Source organism: Balaenoptera acutorostrata, chromosome 14 (genome assembly GCF_949987535.1).
Source record: "Balaenoptera acutorostrata chromosome 14, mBalAcu1.1, whole genome shotgun sequence".
NCBI classification, from domain to species: domain Eukaryota; kingdom Metazoa; phylum Chordata; class Mammalia; order Artiodactyla; family Balaenopteridae; genus Balaenoptera; species Balaenoptera acutorostrata.
This window is the reverse complement of record NC_080077.1, coordinates 68,519,862-68,543,567: the sequence shown is the minus strand read 5'-3', so window position 1 is coordinate 68,543,567 and position 23,706 is coordinate 68,519,862. Positions and strand designations below refer to the sequence as shown.

At 36.0% G+C, this 23,706-nt stretch overlaps 1 protein-coding gene across 7 annotated transcripts in view; it reads right to left on the bottom strand.

The window, feature by feature from the left end:
• The window catches only part of MAP3K7 (mitogen-activated protein kinase kinase kinase 7), a 65,761-nt gene that overhangs the window by 5,339 nt on the left and 36,716 nt on the right, over positions 1 to 23,706 (bottom strand). For 6 of the 7 annotated variants that reach the window (XR_452326.3, XR_009005167.1, XR_009005168.1 and 3 more), the window contains exons 12-16: positions 23,202 to 23,282; positions 10,857 to 10,921; positions 6,342 to 6,447; positions 2,048 to 2,109; positions 1,228 to 1,343 (exon numbers count right to left, since the gene is read on the bottom strand). Coding sequence is in view for 2 of the 7 variants with exons in the window: in XM_007195965.3 (XP_007196027.1) it covers positions 1,228 to 1,343; positions 2,048 to 2,109; positions 6,342 to 6,447; positions 10,857 to 10,921; positions 23,202 to 23,282 (430 nt within the window). In the remaining 5 variants the exon portion in view is untranslated. The remainder of the gene's footprint in view (positions 1 to 1,227; positions 1,344 to 2,047; positions 2,110 to 6,341; positions 6,448 to 10,856; positions 10,922 to 23,201; positions 23,283 to 23,706) is intronic. The other variant, XM_007195966.3, reaches the window with a different exon arrangement.

The following is a 23,706-nucleotide window of genomic DNA, read 5'->3' as shown; positions in this document are numbered from 1 at the left end:
TATGGCGCACGGGCTTAGTTGTTCCGTGGCATGTGGGATCTTCCCGGACCAGGGCTCGAACCCGTGTCCCCTGCATTGGCAGGCAGATTCTTAACCACTGCGCCACCAGGGAAGCCCCCCAGCCTGATAAACTTCTTTAAGTGCCTTTTATTTGGGGGATATTATGTATTAGCTCCTAAAGTGAGGCTGCTGGAAATAACTGAATAATTAATGAAAAGTCCTCAAACAAAAAGTTACTAGTAACATTTCTCATTTAAAGTATTTAAAAATCAATTAAAACTATCATATTTTTCACAGTGCCCACAACTCACCATTTGTTTTCCTCTAGCATAGAACTCCTCTTTCAAATGATTAAAGTATGAAAAAGTATAGGTTAAGTGTAAGAAATACATATTCAGACATAAGAAATACAGTTTTTTTCTTATCATAAAGTGCCACAGAGTTCCATAATTAGTTCTACAGTTTGCAGACTCTAATATTTAATCTCCTATTTAGCCTTTAAAATATTAAGTTGAATTCATCTACATCACTGTATTAGTGAACTGTAAAAAAACCACCTACCACCATAACTCAGCTTCATAGGTTATTTCATGAAGGTCACGTTTAAGAAAACTGAAATACTGTTTTTTAAAGAATCTCAAATAGAGAAGTATGGAAATGGGACTGTATTTCTTTAAAAGGGGAGTAAAGCAGTCTCTGTATCTCCCAGAAAAATGCGTGTAAGTACAAAACTCCCTAGAAAAACACTCACAGATATGAAATAAAGCCCTCTAATAAGTAATTCTACTCTCCTAAACATACACCTGGCAAGAATATATCTACATATATGTTTCTAAGATAAAGCACAACTGAACATTAGTAAATCAAATTATTTTACCTTTGTCCAAAGAAACAATAAATCTTTGTAACAATAAATCTAAACAGCTTTTAACTTTAAAATTCTGAGAACATAAAACACATGGTTATGAACACTGGTTTATTTCCCTTAGCTATATTTTTCCTAATATAATAAGAAATAGTCAAAAGAGATGAGTTTTGCAGGGAAAATTGGCCAAAGGGTACTTAAAACTTAAACATAAACGTAGAAAAAATCTCCACGTTAGAAATATGCTTAGTGATTAATTCTAAAAATTATTAAGTTTTCATGTCTTTAAACAATATTGCACCTTAACACATTTTAAACTCAAAATACTAATGATTTATTTTTATTCATAAAAGATAACTTACTTTCTCTGTAATAACAATGCAATTTCTGTTTGGACTTTCATATATTCTTGTGCCATTTTACAATGCTGTTCAAACACTGCCATAGATTCTTTGGAGTTTGGGCATGGTGCTAGAGGCTGAAAATAAATCAGGAATGTTAAAACATAATTAAATCAAACTCAGTATCTAACCGAGAGTTAAGACAGAGACTGTGATATATTTTTATAGCACTAAAGCAATGATCTTTTAAAAATAAGTGTTAAACCAGGCCTAGAAAATCTCAGTGCCCTTTTGTCAGTGTTAACTCAGATCTTAAATTTACACTTGCTGCTTTAACACTTTCTCGTTGTTACAGAGAACCATGACTAGAGTACTCTTGGCCTCTGGTTTTACATTTCAGGTTGCCAGACTTTATTATACTGAAAGATGTTTATAGCTCTCACACTCATGAGGAGACACTGAAGTACATTACTTGTATTTTCATTCACCATGAACATGCCAAAGTACCACAAAATCTATTAAGCAGAAATGAGCTTATATGGCTTTTACATTTTAATGCACTAAAAATAAAGAGCAAAATGCTATTTTTGGCAGTCTTGAACAAAGATATGAGTATTTTAAGATGATTGTTAGAACAGGAACATATGATTTTGGCAATTTTCATTTTGATTGACTTAACTGAGAATCAGTTATTTCGGCTTGATTTTTAAAAGTTTAAGGAGGTCAACTAAAAGCATAAATAAATGAATATACAATAACAGATAGGAACACAACCATCAGCTTTAAAGATAAACTTCTGTAAAAGGAAAAAGCAAACTTTGCTGAGAAAGTACTCCTTTACCTGTAGTTGGTGATCCAGTGTAAGATAAGCCATTGGGATGGAATTATCTGATCCATTGGTATCTGAAATTAAAGCATGTATTTTATTTATTTTCTGTCACAAATGATTAGAAACAAAAAGCAAGAAAGCATGCGTGAGATAATGGTATTGTTTTTCTTAGAGTAAAATAAAAGTTATTGCCGCTGGTAATTTTTGAATTCTAAAAGTAAACAGAGGACATCCAATTACAGATCATTGGAATACAACCATACTCTCACACCTACAATTTAAGTTGGCTATAAGTTGAACAGAACACAGTATATTAAAGCATGTAAGCCCTTGTTTAATTAAAAACAAAAACAGTGATATGGGACGTTTATATTTTAAATTCAGTCGTAACTGACTCTACCTAATCAAATCCCACATTCTTTCTTTCCTTGATCATGCTAAGTTTACTCTAAGGCTGTGTCAACTCCGGCAACATCAGTGTTCCTTCACAGGGAAAGGGGGAAAGCAAGAGGCACTTTCTCTTCCAGTGGATCACCTTCAATTAGTATAGATTCTAACATAAGCTGCCCATCCCACTCCTCCCAATGAGAATCACTGCAGAAAATGAGCGATGTTATTGACGGGAGTATATTACACACATTGACAGTATGGAAACTGTGACTCAGTATCATGCCAAAAACAGTTAAAAGGGTTAATTCAAACAACCAGCCAATTTCATCACACTATTTGAACAGATAAGTTTTGTTTGTATTTCAAAAGAGGTAAAACTGCCATAACAACTTGCAAGAGAAGCATGGGATGGTTGCTTCCCAATATTAACATTTGTGTACAACAGTTCCAGAAGCAGGAAGAATCACTGTGAAGTAATATGGACTTTTCTACTTCAGAAGTAGCTGCTTTCCCATCGTTTATAATAGAGAACAAGTGAGCTAAACAAGTGAGCTGTTCAGCCCTTTTTCTGATAAGCGACTCCTTGAAAGAGTGGTGCGGATGAAGGCAGGCAAGGTCAGGACGGCCGCAAGGCTCTGCCTCAAATGCAATAGGAAACCAAGACAGTTTGACGGTTCAGTAACCTCCTAATTTACTGCTGACTGATATTCTAGCTTCAGTTTTTTTTAAAAAGGCCATGAAGAATGCGCTTGCAAATAACTCCAAAAGCGAAGCTAAATCAGACCAAATGAGATAATGCATGTAAGGAATACTGTGCAGTGCTAGCTAGCCTATGGTGAGCACTCAACACACGGCGCTGGTGGTGGTTATTATTATTGTTTTAAAATTATTGTTATTGATACTAAACGAAGAATTGGGAAAGGAGGGCAATTTTAAACACTCAAGTTTACATTTCAGATTAAAAAAGTAATGTTAATCAAATACTGGAGTGCAATAAAGAAGGAATAACAGAGGATTGCCTAAGAGAGCCTTTACCCTAAAATTATATATTAACATAAAGGTTTTTCTGAAATGGCTAAATAAGAAATACATTTATTTCTCTGACGAAACCTCTCCCCACCCCATTACAATAGTTTCAAATAATGCTCCCACCAAACACTGCTTTCCACAAAATTAAACTGATTAAAAGTGACCTCCCTCTGACCTTACTGGAAAAATTAAGTGTCTTGAAAGAGTTTTTTCAACTTAATATTTCCACTCCTATTGCTCTTTCTTAAATCTTTGATACTTGATATATCCTATTAAATCAGTCCCCTATATCCGATACATATTTCAGAATTAAATATATCAGTGTTTCACAGTATTCTGGGGGTGAAAAAAAAAGTCCAAGGATTGTGCTAGTCAAACAATTTTAAAGCCCTTCGAAAGTGGGGAACTTAAGGTCCTTTATTGAACTTCATCTGTTCTCTGAAACCAAGACGTGAGATTTTCTCACTTAAACTGAAATTTAGCTTTCAGTTTCTGGTTACAAGACAGCAAGGCTATGCCACAAAAGTTTGTCTTTTAATTGCTGATCAAATCTAACCTCTTTTCCTAAATGTCCAGATTCACACTGATTTGGTTAAGTTAGGTGGAATCTCTTTTCTAGCCCCTTAAACACAATACTTATAACTATCTCATATTCTCTATGTGCTCCCTTCATGTGGAATGCTGTCTTCTCCTTTCTGCTTTATGACTAAAGAACAATAGTGACTAATCTCACTATTTTACAAAAAAGTCACAGACTATGCCAGGATTATGCTTATTTATAACTATTAAAACATTCGGTATAGTAGTTTGTTATACAGCATGATGAATTTATTTTTAATGTGTCGGTATTATAACTGTAATCAGAATGCAAGCAATGGGGCATGTCTTATATTTCTATCTTTGCAAAGTACTAAGAACAGGACAAACTCTTGAGTGAATGTTCCCCCTGTGCACCGTTCCCCGCCCACTGTGGGACCCTCTACTGGGTCTAGGCATCTCTTTAACTAGCTGCTTTTGGGTATGTATGTCTTTCTCTATCCCCAATACATTCTAAGTAGAAACCCAAGAGTACTTATGTGTTATGATTATTAAATCATTGTGCTCTTTTTCTCTGAAAAAGCACAAAAACCTCTGCCCTTTTAAATTAAAAAATCTAATTAATTACATTGTTTTAACTTATGTAGGCACTCTAATTTTTTTCTGGGTCAGTGGGCCTTCAAAGAAAAAGGTTTTACCTGTCTCTTTCCTACAATTTATTCTGTTAGCTTGATTATCAATATTTTTCTTAGAAACAGTGCAAAGCTGAACTTCATTAATTATAAACTTAAACCAGATTCTCAACTTCTAAAATTGTATTCAAAATATTTAAAAACGATAACCACACATTTGCAGTGTATTTCAAGGCAAAGTCAAAATTCAGTTGATACTGCAACCTGGACCTATGTATGATGTCTAGCTATTGCTATTTTGTGGTATTTTAGGTCCCAGAAAAGAAACAAAATGCAGCAGTTAAGTGAGAGGGACTTAGGAGAATTTTGATTTTTCCCTCATGAATTCACTATCTGCCACACGTTGACTGGCATGTCTAGATTAGTCCAGGCTGAAGTGAGGAGACCCACCAAATGCTGTAATGTCAGGGCGAGCACGCCCTCACCGAAGGATGTAGGAACCAAAAAGAGCTGACACTACCTGAATGTTAATGATCAAATCTATCGAGAGCATTTCCCTGCCCACCTCTGAGGAGAAGTACGTCATGATAAATTCTGCACATGTGCTGAGTAGTGGTGAGTGTTCTGGATAATCCTAGGCTGTGCTGTGCTGAGGGTGAAACTTAGGAGTTTTTGCCGCCAATGAATTTAAACTTACTAAAACTAGTGAGTACACCCAAGGCTAAACATAGTTCTATCTTACATGACGTGGAGAAAAGCCACCCAGTTAATTTTTTAAATTAAATTATGAACTTGACTAAACCATGACAAGTATCTATAAACACTTGTAAGCAGAATTTTAGTTTGTAAAGACAGAAAGCTGACTTTTTAATTGCCACAATTAATAACATAGTTGATCTTATATAAAATCCCAAATTGTTTAATTTTCTAAGATCTAAGAGATCATCTTCCTTCTCTGACATAGTAACGTATAGATAATTTTTACAGAAGTATATTGCTGTGTATTTATCAAGGTATCCCCTTAATGCTAAAGAAAAGTTAATTCTATCATGGCACCTAATTTCCTGCTTACCCATAATGAAACTATTCCCTTACTACCTTCAGACGGGCAGGTTTTAATACTAATATTTTGATTCTGACCAGTTAGTTTTTCATGCTGGGGAGTTTTAATAACTCTTACAAGGCTTTTAAAAGTCTATTTAACAGAATATTTACGTAACTGAAATGAGGTCTCCCTCTCAGTTAAAAATGATTCAAAAGGTCAATGGTCAGAAATGTTTTTCTTATCAAGGTACATAATATCTTGTATTTTTAAAACAAGACTGAGATGAAGATGATTATTTTACCATTCTGATTTTAGTTATCAAAAGATGAGAATTTACTACTATCATTGAGAAGGATGGATTGCAATAGGACAATCAGACTGAAATATCAAGAATAGAGTATCTTCCTATTTGAAAAAAGTCCCCAAACAAACCATCTTCAAAATACATGTTTAGTATCTGGGGGAAAAAAACACATGGGGCAAGGTAGTCTCTGTCTTAGCACTCAAAAAGGCATTTTAAAATTTATTGCTAAATATTTGATCTTATTAACAGGAAAATCTAAACTACTGTATAATGCCTACCTTTGTAAGCATTAGAGTAATGACATGATTAAATGAACATAAACATGATAAATTCAACTTTATAATTATAATGAGGAAATAAACTGGTCACCTGTGGAATCATCAGGGGTCCATGGATGACTGCGAGCTGGCTTTTCTGAGGTTGGTCCTGAGGTAGTGATCATTCTGACGCTAGGACTGGATGACCTACTGCTCACCTGCAAGAAGTGACAGGAGGAACAAAGTGTGATTTTGATATGAAAACAAAAATAACAAGAGAAAATTTCCATTCTAAGACACAGGAGAGACTTCCATTTCTATCAGAAGAGGTCCCAAAACACTTGCAAAAAACAAATAAATCCTCTAAGAATATTAGATAAATATACATATGTTAAAAAAATTTATATGCACTCAAATAAAATACCTCTTAAAAAACTGATAAGCTTGCAAGGAAGTAAGGGAAAAGCTCTGAGACCAGAAATAAAGTCTAGCAAGTGCTTAAGCTGCTAGCCCTGGGAATTTCAATTGAACCCCAATGGCATGTAGCTTTTGTTCTGACTGCCTGCAGCACTCAGAGAAACAGGCATAAAGTCTTGCGTCTTTGTTGGATGTGAGTAGGACTGGCGAACCCCCTGCTTAAAGCCAAAACCCAAGAAAGGCTTCACTCTCAGTAAACTAGGGAAAAAAACCTACCCTACAAAAGCAATAGCAGGACTTCCCTGGGGGCGCAGTGGTTAAGAATCCGCCTGCCAATGCAGGGGACACAGGTTTGAGCCCTGGTCCGGGAAGACTCCACATGCGGTGGAGCACCTAAGCCCGTGCACCACAATTACTGAGCCTGCGCTCTAGAGCCCGTGTGCCACAACTACTGAAGCCCGTGTGCCTAGAGCCCGTGCTCCATGACAAGAGAAGCCACAGCAATGAGAAGCCCACGCACCACAACGAAGAGTAGCCCCCGCTTGCTGCAACTAGAGAAAGCCCATGTGCAGCAACGAAGACCCAATGCAGCCAAAAATAAATAAATAAGTAAATTTAAAAAAAAAGAAATTTATTATCAAGGTAGGTTAGCCTTGCTCAACAATATAATACAGCAAAAAATGATCATCAATAAACAATATTTAAATAATTAATGATGATGCAGACCACCTGAAGGCAAAACACTTGAAACTGAAAAGGTCTAGGATTACTTTACCCTGCACTGCATTCAGTTTTATATGCAAGACAGAGTGATAGAGTATATTGTGTGCTTTTGGAATCAGATCTGGATTCAAAACTTGGTTACAGCAATTACTGGCCAGTGTAAGGGAAGTAAAGACTTAGGTAAGTTCCTCTAACCCTCAGTTTATCCACCTGCAAAATGGGGCAAATAAAAAGTACCAAACTTATAGGGTTAAGATTTAAATAATATATATTAAAGGCCTGACATTAAAGGCACGAAATGGGTGCACAATAAATAAAAGGCAGCCGTTACTGTTGAAGTTCTCTAGTTGATCTGGGCGTAGGTCTGATCTGCCCAAATAAGCTTCTGGGAGACTGGGCCTTTTTGGTACTGTCAATGCACCCTGGCCAAAGGCTACCACAAACACACTGGTAGTGGAGTGAGTTGGGTTTAGTATTTGTTGCAGTAAAGCAAAGCGCTCACCCTGGGGCACTTTGGGGTGTAAGAGGGTTTTAGAAAGAGCTTACTAGAGGATCTGGGCTTTTGCTGAATGATCTTGAGGAGGCTCCAAGGAAAGAGGCGTTCACTCTAGATTGGCTACTGTCAGCAAGCAGTGGCAATTCTACAGGGAGGGCAGTCTAGAGTCAGGGTAAAGAAGCATCAGTCACTCATATCCGCTTGGAGAGGGCAATGTTTGTATTTTGTGGGTGGCACAGTGACCTTGTTTTTGTCTGTGCTTAGACAACACTATAAAATGGTCTTGTTTCGTCTCATTTTATCATGGTCTCAGAGTCACTTTGTCTATTGGTGTTCTGAGATATTCTTTATGTCCAGCTTCTAACAACACCAAGGCTTTAGTATCAGTTCCTGGATATCAGGGGCAGCTTTTTTCTCAGTATCTTCTCAAATGGAGGCCAAATCCATTACATGTGCTTAATGAGCTTCCTGAATTAATAAAAACCTTAATCAATTAATTTAAAAGTGAGTTGTATGTTGTGTGGATGCAATCTTTTACATGAATACTTACACAACCACTTTTAATTAAGAAGCTTGCTACGTTCACTATTCCTCCTCTCAATAGAAATGGCAGTATAAAAACAACCAATTTAATTTTAGTTGACAGATGAAAAGTTTAAGTGATTTTATTAAGATCAGTCTCGAATCAAGAGTCATAGTAGAAACTCTCGTCAGATCACTTTCCCCTAAGAGATGTGACAGTAAACTTCATTAGTAAGCTCTCTCTTTTCCTCTGATGATTGTACTGACTGGGCAAATACTTTTATGTTCTTTGTCAATTTCCATGGCCAAAACAAACAAAAAAAACTGCTATGCATCTGTTTAATCACTGCTTAGCCAGATTTTAAAAAGAACTATACCTTCAATTTTGAAAATCCAGATTATGCACATTTTTCTTCTTCAAATAATGAATGTTATTTTCAGTAGTAATTAAAAAGATTTAATGGTCATTTATCATAGCATTTTCAGGGGAAAATGTTTTCATAGTATATAAGGATTACCATTTGTCATTCTCAGCCCAAACTGGATATTAGGCATTTTAAGTTTGTAATACTTAAGTAATTCTGAAAGAGCAGATCAATTTTAAAAACTGGCTAGACAAGGGCTACACAGCACCTGCTTTAGAATAGGTTTTACCACCATAACAAACTCCCCCTCACTCTGAATCTTTTGGAGTAGTCCATGACAATTCATGCAGGTGACTGTCCCACAATCAAAGTCTGCCTCAGTTCCAGTGTTTTATAGAAGAAAATGGTAATGATCAAAGTCTCAAGTAATACGGAGTTTGTGAGGAAATAAGCAAGGCTTGGTATGGTGAGGTCAGTGCTGAAATATAGCAATGCCTTTATTATAGAATACAGAGAAGAGCACTGGCACTGGCAGATGCTCCTGAACTGTCTCAGAGCAAGCCGCTCATTCCTAGTCAAAGGGAGAACACTTGGCTAGAGTTTCTCATAACTGGAATGTCAATGGCAATAGTAAATAGCATTAAAAAGACTGAGCTCATCAAGCCTCTAAGGAATCAAAGCAAATACCAGATGTCAAGCTATCTGTTACTAAATGCCCTGCTTAATACTTTAAGTATTTGAGGGGGGAGAAAGTGGGAAACTTCATTCAAAACTTCTGGCATCTCACGAAAGCAGATATACTGAAAGAGCTGCTATTAAATAAATAAAACCAAGATTTAAGGTCACCTAATATCATAAAATATATAATAAATTAATATGTATTATGTATATATATTATATGTACATATGTGTGTATGTATGTATTTGATTGTGTGTATGGGTATTGCGAGAAATAAAATATTTCCAGATATAAATGAAGATCAAGGCTATCTATCATTTAAATATCTCAAGTGGTTTTGTTAGTTAAGTTAGCTGATGGCTAGAAAAGGTTTTCAAATTTTTATTAATGACTACAAAGAATCTCTAAAATTTCAAGTGTGTTATAAAAAGGAAATAATAATAAAACACCTTTTAGATGAAAAGTACTAATACATTTTACCAGAAATTAAATCCCATTGTTTATAACATATAATCCTATAATTTTTCATGAATATGGACCATATGTGGTATTTTTATCACTTCAGATGCATGCTATAGTCTTAAAATTTATTTATTTCAGCAAAACTGAAAGTAACAACAAAACCTTATAATTAGTTTTCAATTCATTTTAAGAATGTGATATAAATTATATATGTTAAGTCGATTGACCTGAGTAACAGAAAAAGCAATGACTGCTACTTTTATATACTTGGTTGGTCAAAACTCTGCACTCGTCAGAAATGGCTTAAATTATAGCACTGTCTGGGTCATCTACAGAGAGGTAAGGGGCATTTAGAAGAACATCCAGAAATATAAAGATGAAGAATAAAAACCTGAACAACTGGGATAGAAGACTTTCTAGAGTTTATCCATCTGCTTAGTAAATACTGTCCTAAGGATGTTACACAAAAATATAAATCTAGGGGATATGACGAATTAAAAGATGTTAAGAGTCCACCAAGTATGTCAGTGCCTGTGATCCCGGAGGAGCTGACATCTTTTGGGGAGATATTTATTCCCCTCATTAGTAAAAAGGAGATAATACTAATGATTCATTTTAGAGAACAATGTTAATGACAAATTGTTAAATTAGAAAATTGAATACTTCCTTATTAAAGTATATATAAAAACCACATAACATACATAGAGCACTATTCAATTAATCAACCTATTTTCACAAATTTTCCTTCAAGTTAAATCAATAATGGCATCTATACATTTTTTCCCTTAAGTATTTAAGTTCTGGTGATAACGAATTTCTCTATCATAATTTTAGTCAACTCATAAAACTAATTTTGCAGACTATATATATATATATATATATATATATATATAGTATAGTTAATTCTTGATTTCTGCCCATTACTATTCTTCAAAGACAGAGAATTCAAATATTAAGTCTTACCTGACCAGGTTCTGTTCCAGTAACAGTCAAGTCTTGGATGGATCTACGTCTTGGCTGCCCGTTGCCTTTTAAAAAATAAAAGAAGTAAAATACTGAAATCTACTTGAAGAGACAATATGGGTTTAACTGCTACAGGAGGAAGTTGGAATCTGTTGCTCCTTGGATCTACACAAAATGTTTGTGAGAAAAATAAGTGAGTTTATTGCCTAAAAAAAAAAAAAAAGTGAAAGAAAGATGTAAGGAGAGGAAGAGAAACAGCTATAGTGTTTTAACTCAAAAGTTGCTGGCCTACAACAAAGTATGTCCTGATACAATAACCACTCCTACTACACGAAGAGCTGCTGAATTCTCTTCTACCATCTTCTGTCATGTGTTTAAATAGATGAATGCTTGGGGGCTGGGGCTGATGACGGCATCTATTTCAAGGGCCTTACGTTACAGTTTCTACAGCAAGACAGCTAGCAGGTTGTAAGCCATGACTGACTTTAACCAACAGCAGTACCTGGTTTGATTCAGGTCCTGAAAGGATGCTTAGGCTTGAATTTATTACACTGAGTCACACTTACCTAATCCCATTAGTCTTTGTCAGAATCTAGTAATTTATTATTTGTGAACAACAAGTCTTAATTTCCTAGTGGAGATGAATGACTCTCATTCCATTCCCAAATATACAGCTTGTTGAAATGGGCTAGTGTGTTAATCCTGCTTCAGGAACGTCTATGCTAAAAATAATTTAATTAAAAATCAGTTTATGAAAGAACTCTACAGATGTAAGTCTTCAGTAAAATGGAATGAATTAAACAACAGCTTCACTCAGCACTTTTACTTGGGAATAGGGCTGTTTATACAGTATCTTCTAAGATGAGAGATCAGCTGTCTAAAAGGAAACACCAAAATATTATGAGTAACAGCTGACAAAAAAGTCAAAATTCTTTTGACTCTGAAAGCTATATTATGTAATTTCTTAACTAGTGGGCAGCACTCAGATCTTGTACTCGAATAGTTGTGGCCTGATTAGCAGACAGAATTCATTCTTAAAATTTTGTATTTCCATAACCTTCAGTATCTTATTTTAAACCAATCAGCAATATAATTTAGCATCTTAATCAAGGCGACCCTATTGTTCTGCACATAAACTAAAAGGACCTTACAACAGAAGAATAATGTTTAATGCAATAATACGTGTAGTGAACAGAAAAACAAATTTACAGCCACCTTGACAGTGCAACTCTTTTCTATTTAAAGCTATGTTTTAGAATTCTTTGCATAATCTTAACTCAAATTTACTTCGAGTTTCATTTTATTCCAAGCTCCAACTTTCAATTAAATTTGACATAACAACAAACTGCACATTTACTGACTCAGGCACATTAAGATATTTCTGTGAAAACTTTTAATTATCCCTGTTTCCCGGGGACAAAAAGGATCCCTACCACCATGACGAATAAGCAATTTCAGGCACATTTCATTCGACACAATCATTCTAAAATTAGCTTAGATGAGACAGGCTTGTAAAAGTGTCTGGAATTCTCTTTTCAGATTAGCAACATTTGTGAATCTCGGGAACCACCCAGCACACGTGTCTAAAAATCAGTACATCACCATTGCAATAACAACAAAAACAAGCTCCAATCTAGGTGAGGGAAGGAGGAAAGGGGAATAAAAGCTTTTAAGTAGGGTAAAGGAGAGCTGACAGTTAACAAATGCCATAAAATGAGAAATCTTCAAGCTACAATATGAGTCAAAGCAAGCAATACTAGGTAATGCATTTTCATTAGCATAACCACGGCAGAAACCATCTGGCAAACAGTTCAGACAAAGCAAAAAAGGACTGCAATCAACAAATACTTGTTGCTCCAATATTAAGTTTTAAGTCATAATTTAGAAATATGAATGTAAAAAACATCAAGCTCCTATTATCGCAAATGAAAATTACTGGGTGTGTACTCAGTAAATTTAGATTGATTTTGAATTTTTTGGTAACTAAACACTAATTTAGAAACTCACTAACTTTACACTTTTTCAGGGTTCTTTGATATGTGCATAACTATATTACACATGGCAGTATAAAGGAAAAAAGAAGTAGAAATGAGGGACAATATGATGTTAACAGATGCTTAATCAAGGAATATGAAACCTGTAAATGATGTCGTAAGTATTTTATTCTGTAATGAATTCTGGAACTTTCACGACTTCGGGTAGGGAACAAATGATATTTTTAAGAATAACTTTTCTAAGTAAGAGCAACAAAAGGAATACACTATAGCCCTAAGCCCCTCCCCCACCCAACAGGGTGGTTGGAATGGCAGCTGATAGGTTGATCATTTCTACCACACTAAAACAAAATCCATCTCTTCAAAAAGCTGCTCTTTTTAAGTACAACTGACTTCCTGAGCTGGTATTTGAAAGTCATCACAGAGTCTCTCCAGAGACTGCTGGATCAGGTCCCAGAGAGTAATTCTTGAGGTTTTTCTTATCGGTTTCCTTACCTTAACTACTTATATTTTCCTATGTTCCAACTTCCTGAAGACTCTCTTCATGTAAAAATCAACACATTTTCCTGGAGACATCTCTTAAACAAAATGTTGGAAATTCTGATATTCATAAGTTTTGAATACTAAAAATTATGGGACACTAACCTTACGTGTAAAATACACAAGATTTAAAAAATTCACACAGCACTATACACTGCAGGATTATACTAATGCTTCATGGTAAACTGAATATGTAATTTAAAAATATATGTTAACTGACACTGCAGAAATACAAAGGATCATGAGAGATTACTACAAGCAACTATATGCCAATAAAATGGACAACCTGGAAGAAATGGACAAATTCTCAGAAAAGCACAACCTTCCGAGACTGAACCAGGAAGAAATAGAAAATATAAACAGACCAATCACAAGCACTGAAATTGAAACTGTGATTAAAAATCTTCCAGCAAACAAAAGCCCAAGACCAGATGGCTTCACAGGCGAATTCTGTCAAACATTTAGAGAAGGGCTAACACCCATCCTTCTCTAACTCTTCCAAAATATAGCAGAGACAGGAACACTCCCAAATTCATTGTGAGGCCACCATCACCCTGATACCAAAACCAGACAAAGATGTCACAAAAAAAGAAAACTACAGGCCAATATCGCCGATGAACGTAGATGCAAAAATCCTCAACAAAATACTAGCAAACAGAAGCCAACAGCACATTAAAAGGATCATACACCATGATCAAGTGGGATTTATCCCAGGAATGCAAGGATTCTTCAATATATGCAAATCAATGTGACACACCATATTAACAAATTGAAGGATAAAAACCACATAATAGTCTCAATAGATGCAGAAAAACCTTTTGACAAAATTCAACACCCATTTATGATAAAAACTCTCCAGAAAGTAAGCATAGAGGGAACCTACCTCATCATAATAAAGGTCATATATGACAAACCCACAGCCAACAGCGTTCTCAATGGTGAAAAACTGAAACCGTTTCCACTAAGATCAGGAACAAGACAAGGTTGCCCACTCTCACCACTATTATTCAACATAGTTTTGGAAGTTTTAGCCACAGCAATCAGAGAAGAAAAAGAAATAAAAGAAGTAAAACTGTCACTGTTTGCAGATGACATGATACTATACATAGAGAATCCTAAAGATGCTACCAGAAAACTACCAGAGCTAATCAATGAATCTGGTAAAGTAGCAGGATACAAAATTAATGCACAGAAATCTCTTGCATTCCTATATACTAATGATGAAAAATCTGAAAGAGAAATTAAGGAAACACTCCCATTTACCATTGCAACAAAAAGAATAAAATACCTAGGAATAAACCTACCTAAGGAGACAAAAGACCTGTATGCAGAAAACTATAAGACACTGATGAAAGAAATTAAAGATGATACAAACAGATGCAGAGATATACCATGTTCTTGGATTGGAAGAATCAACATTGTGAAAATGACTCTACTACGCAAAGCGATCTACAGATTCAATGCAATCCCTATCAAACTACCAATGGCATTTTTCACAGAACTAGAACAAAAAATTTCACAATTTGTATGGAAACACAAAAGACCCCGAATAGCCAAATCAATCTTGAGAAAGAAAAATGGAGCTGGAGGAATCAGGCTCCCAGACTTCAGACTATACTACAAAGCTACAGTTATCAAGACAGTATGGTACTGGCACAAAGACAGAAATACAGATCAATGGAACAGGATAGAAAGCCCAGAGATAAACCCATGCACATATGGTCACCCTATCTTTGATAAAAGAGGCAAGAATACACAATGGAGAAAAGACAGTCTCTTCAATAAGTGGTGCTGGGAAAACTGGACAGCTACATGTAAAAGAATGAAATTAGAACACTTCCTAACACCATACACAAAAATAAACTCAAAATGGATTAAAGACCTAAATGTAAGGCCAGATACTATAAAACTCTTAGAGGAAAACATAGGAGGAACACTCTTTGACATAAATCACAGCAAGATCCTTTTTGACCCACCTCCTAGGGAAATGGAAATAAAAACAGAAATAAACAAATGGGACCTAATGAAACTTAAAAGCTTTTGCAGAGCAAAGGAAACCATAAACAAGATGAAAAGACAACCCTCAGAATGGGAGAAAATACTTGCAAATGAAGCAAGTGACAAAGGATTAATCTCCAAAATAGACAAGCAGCTCATGCAGCTCAATATCAAAAAAACAAACAACCCAATCCAAAAATGGCCAGAAGACCTAAACAGACATTTCTCCAAAGAAGATATACAGACTACCAATGAACACATGAAAGGATGCTCAACATCACTAATCATTAGAGAAATGCAAATCAAAAGTACAACGAGGTGTCATCTCACACCGGTCAGAACGGCCATCATCAAAAAATCTACAAACAATAAATGCTGGAGAGGGTGTGGAGAAAAGGGAACCCTCTTGCACTGTTGGTGGGAATGTAAATTGATACAGCCACTATGGAGAACAGTATGGAGGTTCCTTAAAAAACTAAAAATAGAACTACCATATGAGGGGGAAAACTGTGGTGGGGTGGGGATGGTGGTGTGCTGAATTGGACGATTGGGATTGACATGTATACACTGATTTGTATAAAATTGATGACTAATAAGAACCTGCAGTATAAAAAAACAAACAAACAAAACAACTAATACTAAACTTTCATTGGGTTATCTGTATGGAAATATGTTAATATAAATGTTTCAGACATTACGTGAAATTTCTAAAAATCTTATATGTTCTGGTATAATGTTGTAAGTCATAATTCTAGTTATTACTTTAAAATGTATATCTCAGAAAAAACTAAATTTCCTTGTCAATTGCACTATTATGAACTTTCATCAAATCTTTAACTGTGGTCATTTTTAAGTCGTTTGTCAGTTACAGACAGTTCTGGGTGTACTCTGATGCTTTTGCAAATATGTTCCTATAAAAGGGTTTCATCTTCAAGGAATTCATAGAAAAGACTCTGACAAGTACAGGTTTCTGGTAACTGACTGTACTGCTGAACTGAATGAATAAGCATTTTCACAACTCTAATGAAAAACTGATGAACTCATAAAAGTGCTAACAAAAGATCAAGATGAAAAAAAAAATTAATTACATGGGACTGAGCGAACTGATGAGGATGATTATAATTTTTGTGACTTTCTGTTTGAATTAAAAAAAAAAATTCCACAAGGACTCAGAGGCAAAGAATATAGAAATCAATTTTCACTGCAAAGTAAAGGAGCTGTTACAGTGGAGGATTACTGGACTGAATGTCAATATTATGACATAGTATGAGTGTGTTCCATGTTTGGTAATTGCAATCATTGTTGCTTTTGTTGTGGTCAAAAAAAAAGAACTACCATATGACCCAAAAATCCCACTACTGGGCGTATACCCTGAGAAAACCATAATTCAAAAAGAGTCATATATCACAATGTTCATTGCAGCCCTATTTACAATAGTCAGGACATGGAAGCAACCTAAGTGTCCATCGACAGATGAATGGATAAAGAAGATGTGGCACATATATACAATGGAATATTACTCAGCCATAAAAAGAAACGAAATTGAGTTATTTGTAGTGAGGTGGATGGACCTAGAGTCTGTCATACAGAGTGAAGTAAGTCAGAAAGGGAAAAACAAATGCTGTATGCTAACACATATATATGGAGTCTAAAAAAAAAAAAAAAGACTGAAGAACCTAGGGGCAGGACAGGAATAAAGACGCAGACATAGAGAATGGACTTGAGGACATGGGGAGGAGGAAGGGTAAGCTGGGACGAAGTGAGTCACAAGAGGGAGGGGATATGGGGTATATGTACACATATAACTGATTCAGTTTGTTATAAACCAGAAACTAACACAACATTGTAAAGCAATTATACTCCAATAAAGATGTTAAAATATATATATATATATATATATATATATATATATATATATATATATATATATATATATATATATATTAAAGTTGGCACAAGTTTCATATTCCTTTACTAGTTTCAACAATTCTGGCTGGTTTCTTTTTTTTTTTTTTAAAGATTTTTTTGATGTGGACCATTTTTAAAGTCTTTATTGAATCTGTTACAGTACTGCTTCTGTTTTTTTTTTTTTTTATCTTGTGGTTTTTTGGCTGCGAGGCATGTGGGATCTTAGCTCCCTGACCAGAGATCGAACCTGCACCCCCTGCATTGGAAGGCCAAGTCTTAACCACTGGACCGCCAGGGAAGTACCTGGCTGGTTTCTTAGAATAAAGCCTCCTTTAGGGTGGAGTTTTTTTCCTCCCTACCAAAGGAAAGCAATTATTATTGATGAGTTTTGCTTTCTAATAAACCTACTTCATTAGGTTAGAGTTCAATTATTTAGATAAAAAAAAAATGATCTTGGTAGACCACAATATGGTGCAAAGAGACTACCTAAATATTCACTGTAAGGTTAGATGCACTTCCTTATTTAATTAGCCACAAATACAGAATTCTGCTGAAGGTGAGATGGCTACTCTTGGCAGAAGTAGGTAGAGACTACCTAAATATTCACTGTAAGGTTAGATGCACTTCCTTATTTAATTAGCCACAAATACAGAATTCTGCTGAAGGTGAGATGGCTACTCTTGGCAGAAGTAGGTATAGTATATCTCAGTAGTGCTCTCCTTGGGCCTCAGTGTCCCTAAATAAAGGTTTACAGCTGTTAATGACACTGTGCAAGGTAGGAACTTGAAGATCTAGAAAAGCTCAGTTCTTTCTATCTCATGCTCTCTTCATATTGGCGCTGCACTATTTAAAAAGGGGAAGAACTGCACTAATAATTTACGTACATACAGTTATAGGAATGTTTACAAACAGTATCTACTGGTTCTTTTTTTTTTTTTTTTTTTTTTTAGAAATTCACGTTCTTTTATTTATTTATTTATTTATTTATTTATGGCTGTGTTGAGTCTTCGTTTCTGTGCGAGGGCTTTCTCTAGTTGCGGCAAGTGGGGACCACTCTTCATCGCGGTGCGCGGGCCTCTCACCATCGCGGCCTCTCTTGTTGCGGAGCACAGGCTCCAGACGCGCAGGCTCAGTAATTGTGGCTCACGGGCCCAGTTGCTCCGTGGCATGTGGGATCTTCCCAGACCAGGGCTCGAACCCGTGTCCCCTGCATTGGCAGGCAGATTCTCAACCACTGCGCCACCAGGGAAGCCCTCTACTGGTTCTTGAACCAAATATAGTATTAGAAGGTTATATTTCCGTCCTGATGGAAAAAGCAAAGTGGTGCCCAGGTGTCTCTGCACAGTATCTCGGCCTCCAGCTGCCCAGCATTCTACAAGGTCCTCACCACTCCCCTCCACCCCCGGCACCCCCATCTAAATTACCTAAGATATTTGAAACTTCTGAAGGAGGAAAACAACACATAGGTATTAGAAAGCTAACTACCCATTTACTTTCTGTTAAATATTACGTTTGGTCCTTGGTCCTTTCTATATTCTACTTAACTATATATTAACATTTACTTTTGGAAAATACCCAATATACAATAGAGCTAAATGTACCTGACTGAAATTAAAAGTGAATGAATAGTCATTAAAATTTTCTCAGTTAAGAGATCTAAATGCAGCTGAAATCATAAGGATTCGTAAAGTTTCTTTTCAGCTTCAAGAATATTATAAACAAGAAATATCAATTCGGGCTTCCCCGGTGGCGCAGTGGTTGAGAGTCTGCCTGCTAATGCAGGGGACACGGGTTCGAGCCCTGGTCTGGGAAGATCCCACATGCCGCGGAGCAACTGGGCCCGTGAGCCACAACTACTGAGCCTGCGCGTCTGGAGCCTGTGCTCCGCAACAAGAGAGGCCACGACAGTGAGAGGCCCGCGCACCGCGATGAAGAGTGGCCCCCGCTTGCTGCAACTGGGGAAAGCCCTAGCACAGAAACGAAGACCCAACATAGCAATCAATCAATCAATCAATCAATAAATCTTTAAAAAAAAAAAAAAAAAGAAATATCAATTAAATTCAGGGACCTGGGCAAAAATATTTTATATATATTAACAAGATTGACTCAAAACATTTGCATATTCAATCTTCTTTATCAAATCCTTAAGAACAGTATGTAAGACAGTACGTAATGCTCTTTGGTCAAAGCATTCTAAAATCCAAGTAAAAGAACCGAATAAACAAAAATCCATGTTCTTATTAAAGTCTTAAAGGGAAAAAAAATAAAAACATTTAAAGCAATCCAATAGTATGCCACCCATTCTTTTTTCTTCAAATAAAAGTAATACAAATTAAAATGTACTGGTTGAAAAGGAGAAAGGATTATGCTTTTAAAACTCCAAGTTTTAATGGAAAACATTTAAGAAAGCCTATTTCCTTTCCTGGAAGTCTTATAATGTTCAATAAACAAATAGATTAGAAAACTAGATCAAATGGTTTAAATTCTGGGCAAGAGACTTCTACATTTACATTAACTTTGCTTAGGTAGCACACCGTTAGTGGGCAGGACCTTCTTCACAAATGAAGAGTTAGCAAAATGTCATACTCTATTGGTAATTTGCTCATAATTATGTGTCTTGCTTGGTAAAAAGGAGCCAGATCGATCTATAGCCACTCTCTGAGGGCAGGGGAAAGTGGAAGGAAGGTTTATCCATACCAAAGTTTGCCAATACCTCTTTAGAGCCAGGGCCAAGGTAGAAGGGGTACAAAAAATTGTGTAGTCTGATCCATAGGAAGCCCTGAGGTATTAAAGGGTCATTTCTGCACAACCTGAGAGACTGTTAAATTGATGAATATTGGTGTTAGCTGCAAGTTGTTTGTTCTTTCTCATTTGTTGGTGACAGAGTATATAATAGTGTTGAAAAGCAGGCAAAACACAAGATTTAAATTTGCTGACCTATGACTAGGTTAGGCATTTTAGTCATTATAAAGATGTATTAAAAAAAATCTTTAGAGTAATAGTGTGTATTTAAAAACTTTTAAAACTTGGTAAGGTTTTAAAAAATGCAAGAAACAACAAACACTTAAGAAAAGATACATTTGTACACTGCCAATAAATACACATAAAAATTTATGTGATGCTTAAATGAGCACTCCTATTAAAAAGAGGCCGTTTATTCCAAGAGGTACATTAGACAGTATACTGCACTTGGCCAAAGGAAAATATTATTGCAACTACTTATCCATAACAGATAAGATAAAAAGTACAGCTATATTTAAAAAAAATGCTGACAAATGGGATCCAATGCTAATTAATGCCAGTTTGGATATATCAAGAAGTATCTGGTAATATAACCACAGAGCTTGTAGGGAAACCAACCTCGAGGAAAAAAATTCTAGAAGGTATTAAAAAATTGGGGGAATTAAATTTCGTCCTCCTTTACAATTAAAATGGCCATGTAAGACATTTGAGATATTCCCAAAGCATGGGTTATATCTTTATGTTTAACTTAAAAGTATAACCTAAGAACAAATTAATGTTTAGCTTTTATGTCCAATTGTTTCAATTCCAGTGCTTGCATCCTTTTATTAAAGGAAGTGAAACTGATTAGGTTAATGTTTGAATATCTGGGAAAAAACCCAACAAGAATATTTAATAAAATGTATTACCGAATAATATTTCCATTTGAACAGCATTGTTCCTCTGGCAATTAAGAGCAGAATTAAGCCTTCCTGACTCCGTAAGTATCCAATGTCATAAAAAAGCGTCTCCTGGCTGAAGAGCTCACTTAAATTTAATACGAACCCTAATGAAGTGCAAGGCAGAATTATTCTAACTTCTCTGACTCAAACAAAACAAGAGAACACGGATGTAGTTTGGCATCAGAAGATCTAGGATGGGATCCTGGCTGTGTGACTCTGGGAAAACCATTCAACATCATCAGATCTAAGATTTTCATCTGTAAAATGGCTATAATTTTATCTGATAACCTAGTTATAAGACTTACGAAGGTTAATTAAGATGATGTGCTTTAAACTACTTTATAGGCCACACAGCACATCTAACCAGGGTTTCTCAACCCTGGCACTGCTGACACTGCCGGCTGGATAATTCTTGGCTGTGGGAAGCTGCCCGGGACATTGCAGAACGTGTAGCAGCATCCCTGGCTTCTGTCCACCATATGCCAGTAGCACCTCTTAGTTTTGACAATCAAAAATGTTTCCAGATGTTGCCAAATGTCCCCTGGGGGGCAAATTCACCCTGGAGGAGAACCACTGAGACTATTATTCTTTCTCCTCTTCTCTCTCCCTCCTTATCTTGTACACCATTGGCTATTTCACCCACTATGTGTGGGTGTATCTGTTCTTAATGCTTACCCATAAGACCCAGATTAAGATTATTGTGCCATGTGCCTAAATTTTCCTGATTCCCTCAAACGTTTAAGATAATCACAGCTCAGCAGTATGTATGTTTAAATGTTGCCACTTCTTCAGTCAGAATATTATTCCCTTACACTTGGGACCTTTCAGTGTAGAGGTAAAATGATCCTAAGTACTTTGCTAATTTTGAAAGCAGCTCATGACTCAATAAATAAAATTACTATGTGAAGAATGGGTTAACGGTATTCTCTGAACGGCAACAGTGAAAATGTTGTAAAATAAACCACTTTGATAACTAGAATAAAAGTTACTCTATAAATAAAATGGTTTTGTGTAGACAAAATGGCCCCTAAGAATTGTATAACTTATATTTTACACATATCTGTTATATACAGATTTTACCTGTATCACAGTTCCTAGCTGCTGGAGCTCAGTAACAGTTTGTTCATTTATCTAATAGGCACATATTTATTAGACACAACGTGTGAGGCACTGAGCCAGATGCTGCAGGTGCCATCAATAATAAACCACAAAGGCATGGCCTCTATCCTCAGGTTTCAGTCTACTGGAGGAGAAAAGAACTACCAGGCATTCATATACAATCCAATACTATGCTAAAAGCACAATCGCAGGCAAAGGACAGTGTGCTGGAGCATTCACCTAACTACGACCATGATTGTGCGGGGAAAACTGTATTTCCCTGTCAAAATTTCAGGGGAAGAGGTGGAGGAAAACCTAAAGCAGAAGGGTAAATAAATGATGATTTTGATAACATATATTAACCAATACTGAAGGTCACATATGCCATTTAAGTTTCTATTGAAAATGGTGATTTAGATGCATCTGTGAAATGATCACCCTAAGAAATAAAAGCAATTCGCCAATATGAGACACGGAGATACCATGTGTGAGTTAGATATAAAAACACGTAATTTGCAAGAAGATTCTCCTGATAATACACAGGAATCAGAACTGACCATAATTCTTTGGCAGGATACCAAACAAAACAGCAAATCTCATTTAGTTTTACTTCATTTCTGTTTTCTAGGTTAAGGCAAAACGGTATTTAGCAACTCTTTTCTCAACTTCGTATTTCACTTGCTCCCAACAGAAAGAGGCTGGGATAGAATGCCTAGAGGGAGCCCCAAAGTAGTAACGAAGGAAGGAAAGGAGTGAAGGACAACAAATATTTTTAAAGGATTGTTTCCTCTTTCTGCTGGGTGCAAAAAAGGTCTGGGTTCAGCTCTTCCGCTCACTTAAAAGATGAGAGGAACTTGGTGGAATTCTGGACTGGTATTCTCCCTTCCGTGAAAACGTTCACTTTACCTTCTATTTTATCCTCAGTTTTGGAGATGTGAGGTTTCCTGCCAAGCCCACTTCAGTGTAGATAAACGTATACAGTTTTTAATCTGTCTCCCTAATGACTGCATGCAAGGTATCTATTTTCACGTTCTATCAAATTGGAGCAAGAAGCATTTTTTAAGTACCAGGGATCATTATTCCAGTTCCACAGCTATTAGACCGACTCAGGTGGTCTATGATACCTGATATGACGATCTCAGGGACATCCAGAATGTTGCCAAATGAAGCAGTTTTACGGTGGCCCCGTTTAGGCTTGGAAAAGGCTGCAAAAACACATATATACAGTATACATGCAAACAACTACAAATAGTAATAGAAAACGATGAACAAAAACAGAATACTTTTCAAATAGTTATGTTAATAACACTTCATGCAGAATGGCATGCAGAACTATCTAACTTTTCATCCATGCTTAGAAAAGGCGTGATTAAGGAGCAAACAACTACCAATACAAGATGTTTCACATACTGGCTTTAATTAGCAGGAAAAAAAAATAGGGCCGAGACAAACAAAGCTGCAGGGTAATGAGAAAGCTAGATCTCAAACATGTTCATAGAAATAATCTACCTAAGTAAAACCACTGAAGTGCAATGGGGGGTCTAGGATGAAACTGGGAAGGAAAAGAGGAGTTAAAAAGAAATAAGCTGCCATATTTGTTTTAAATGAACAAACAGGAATGTATGTCCA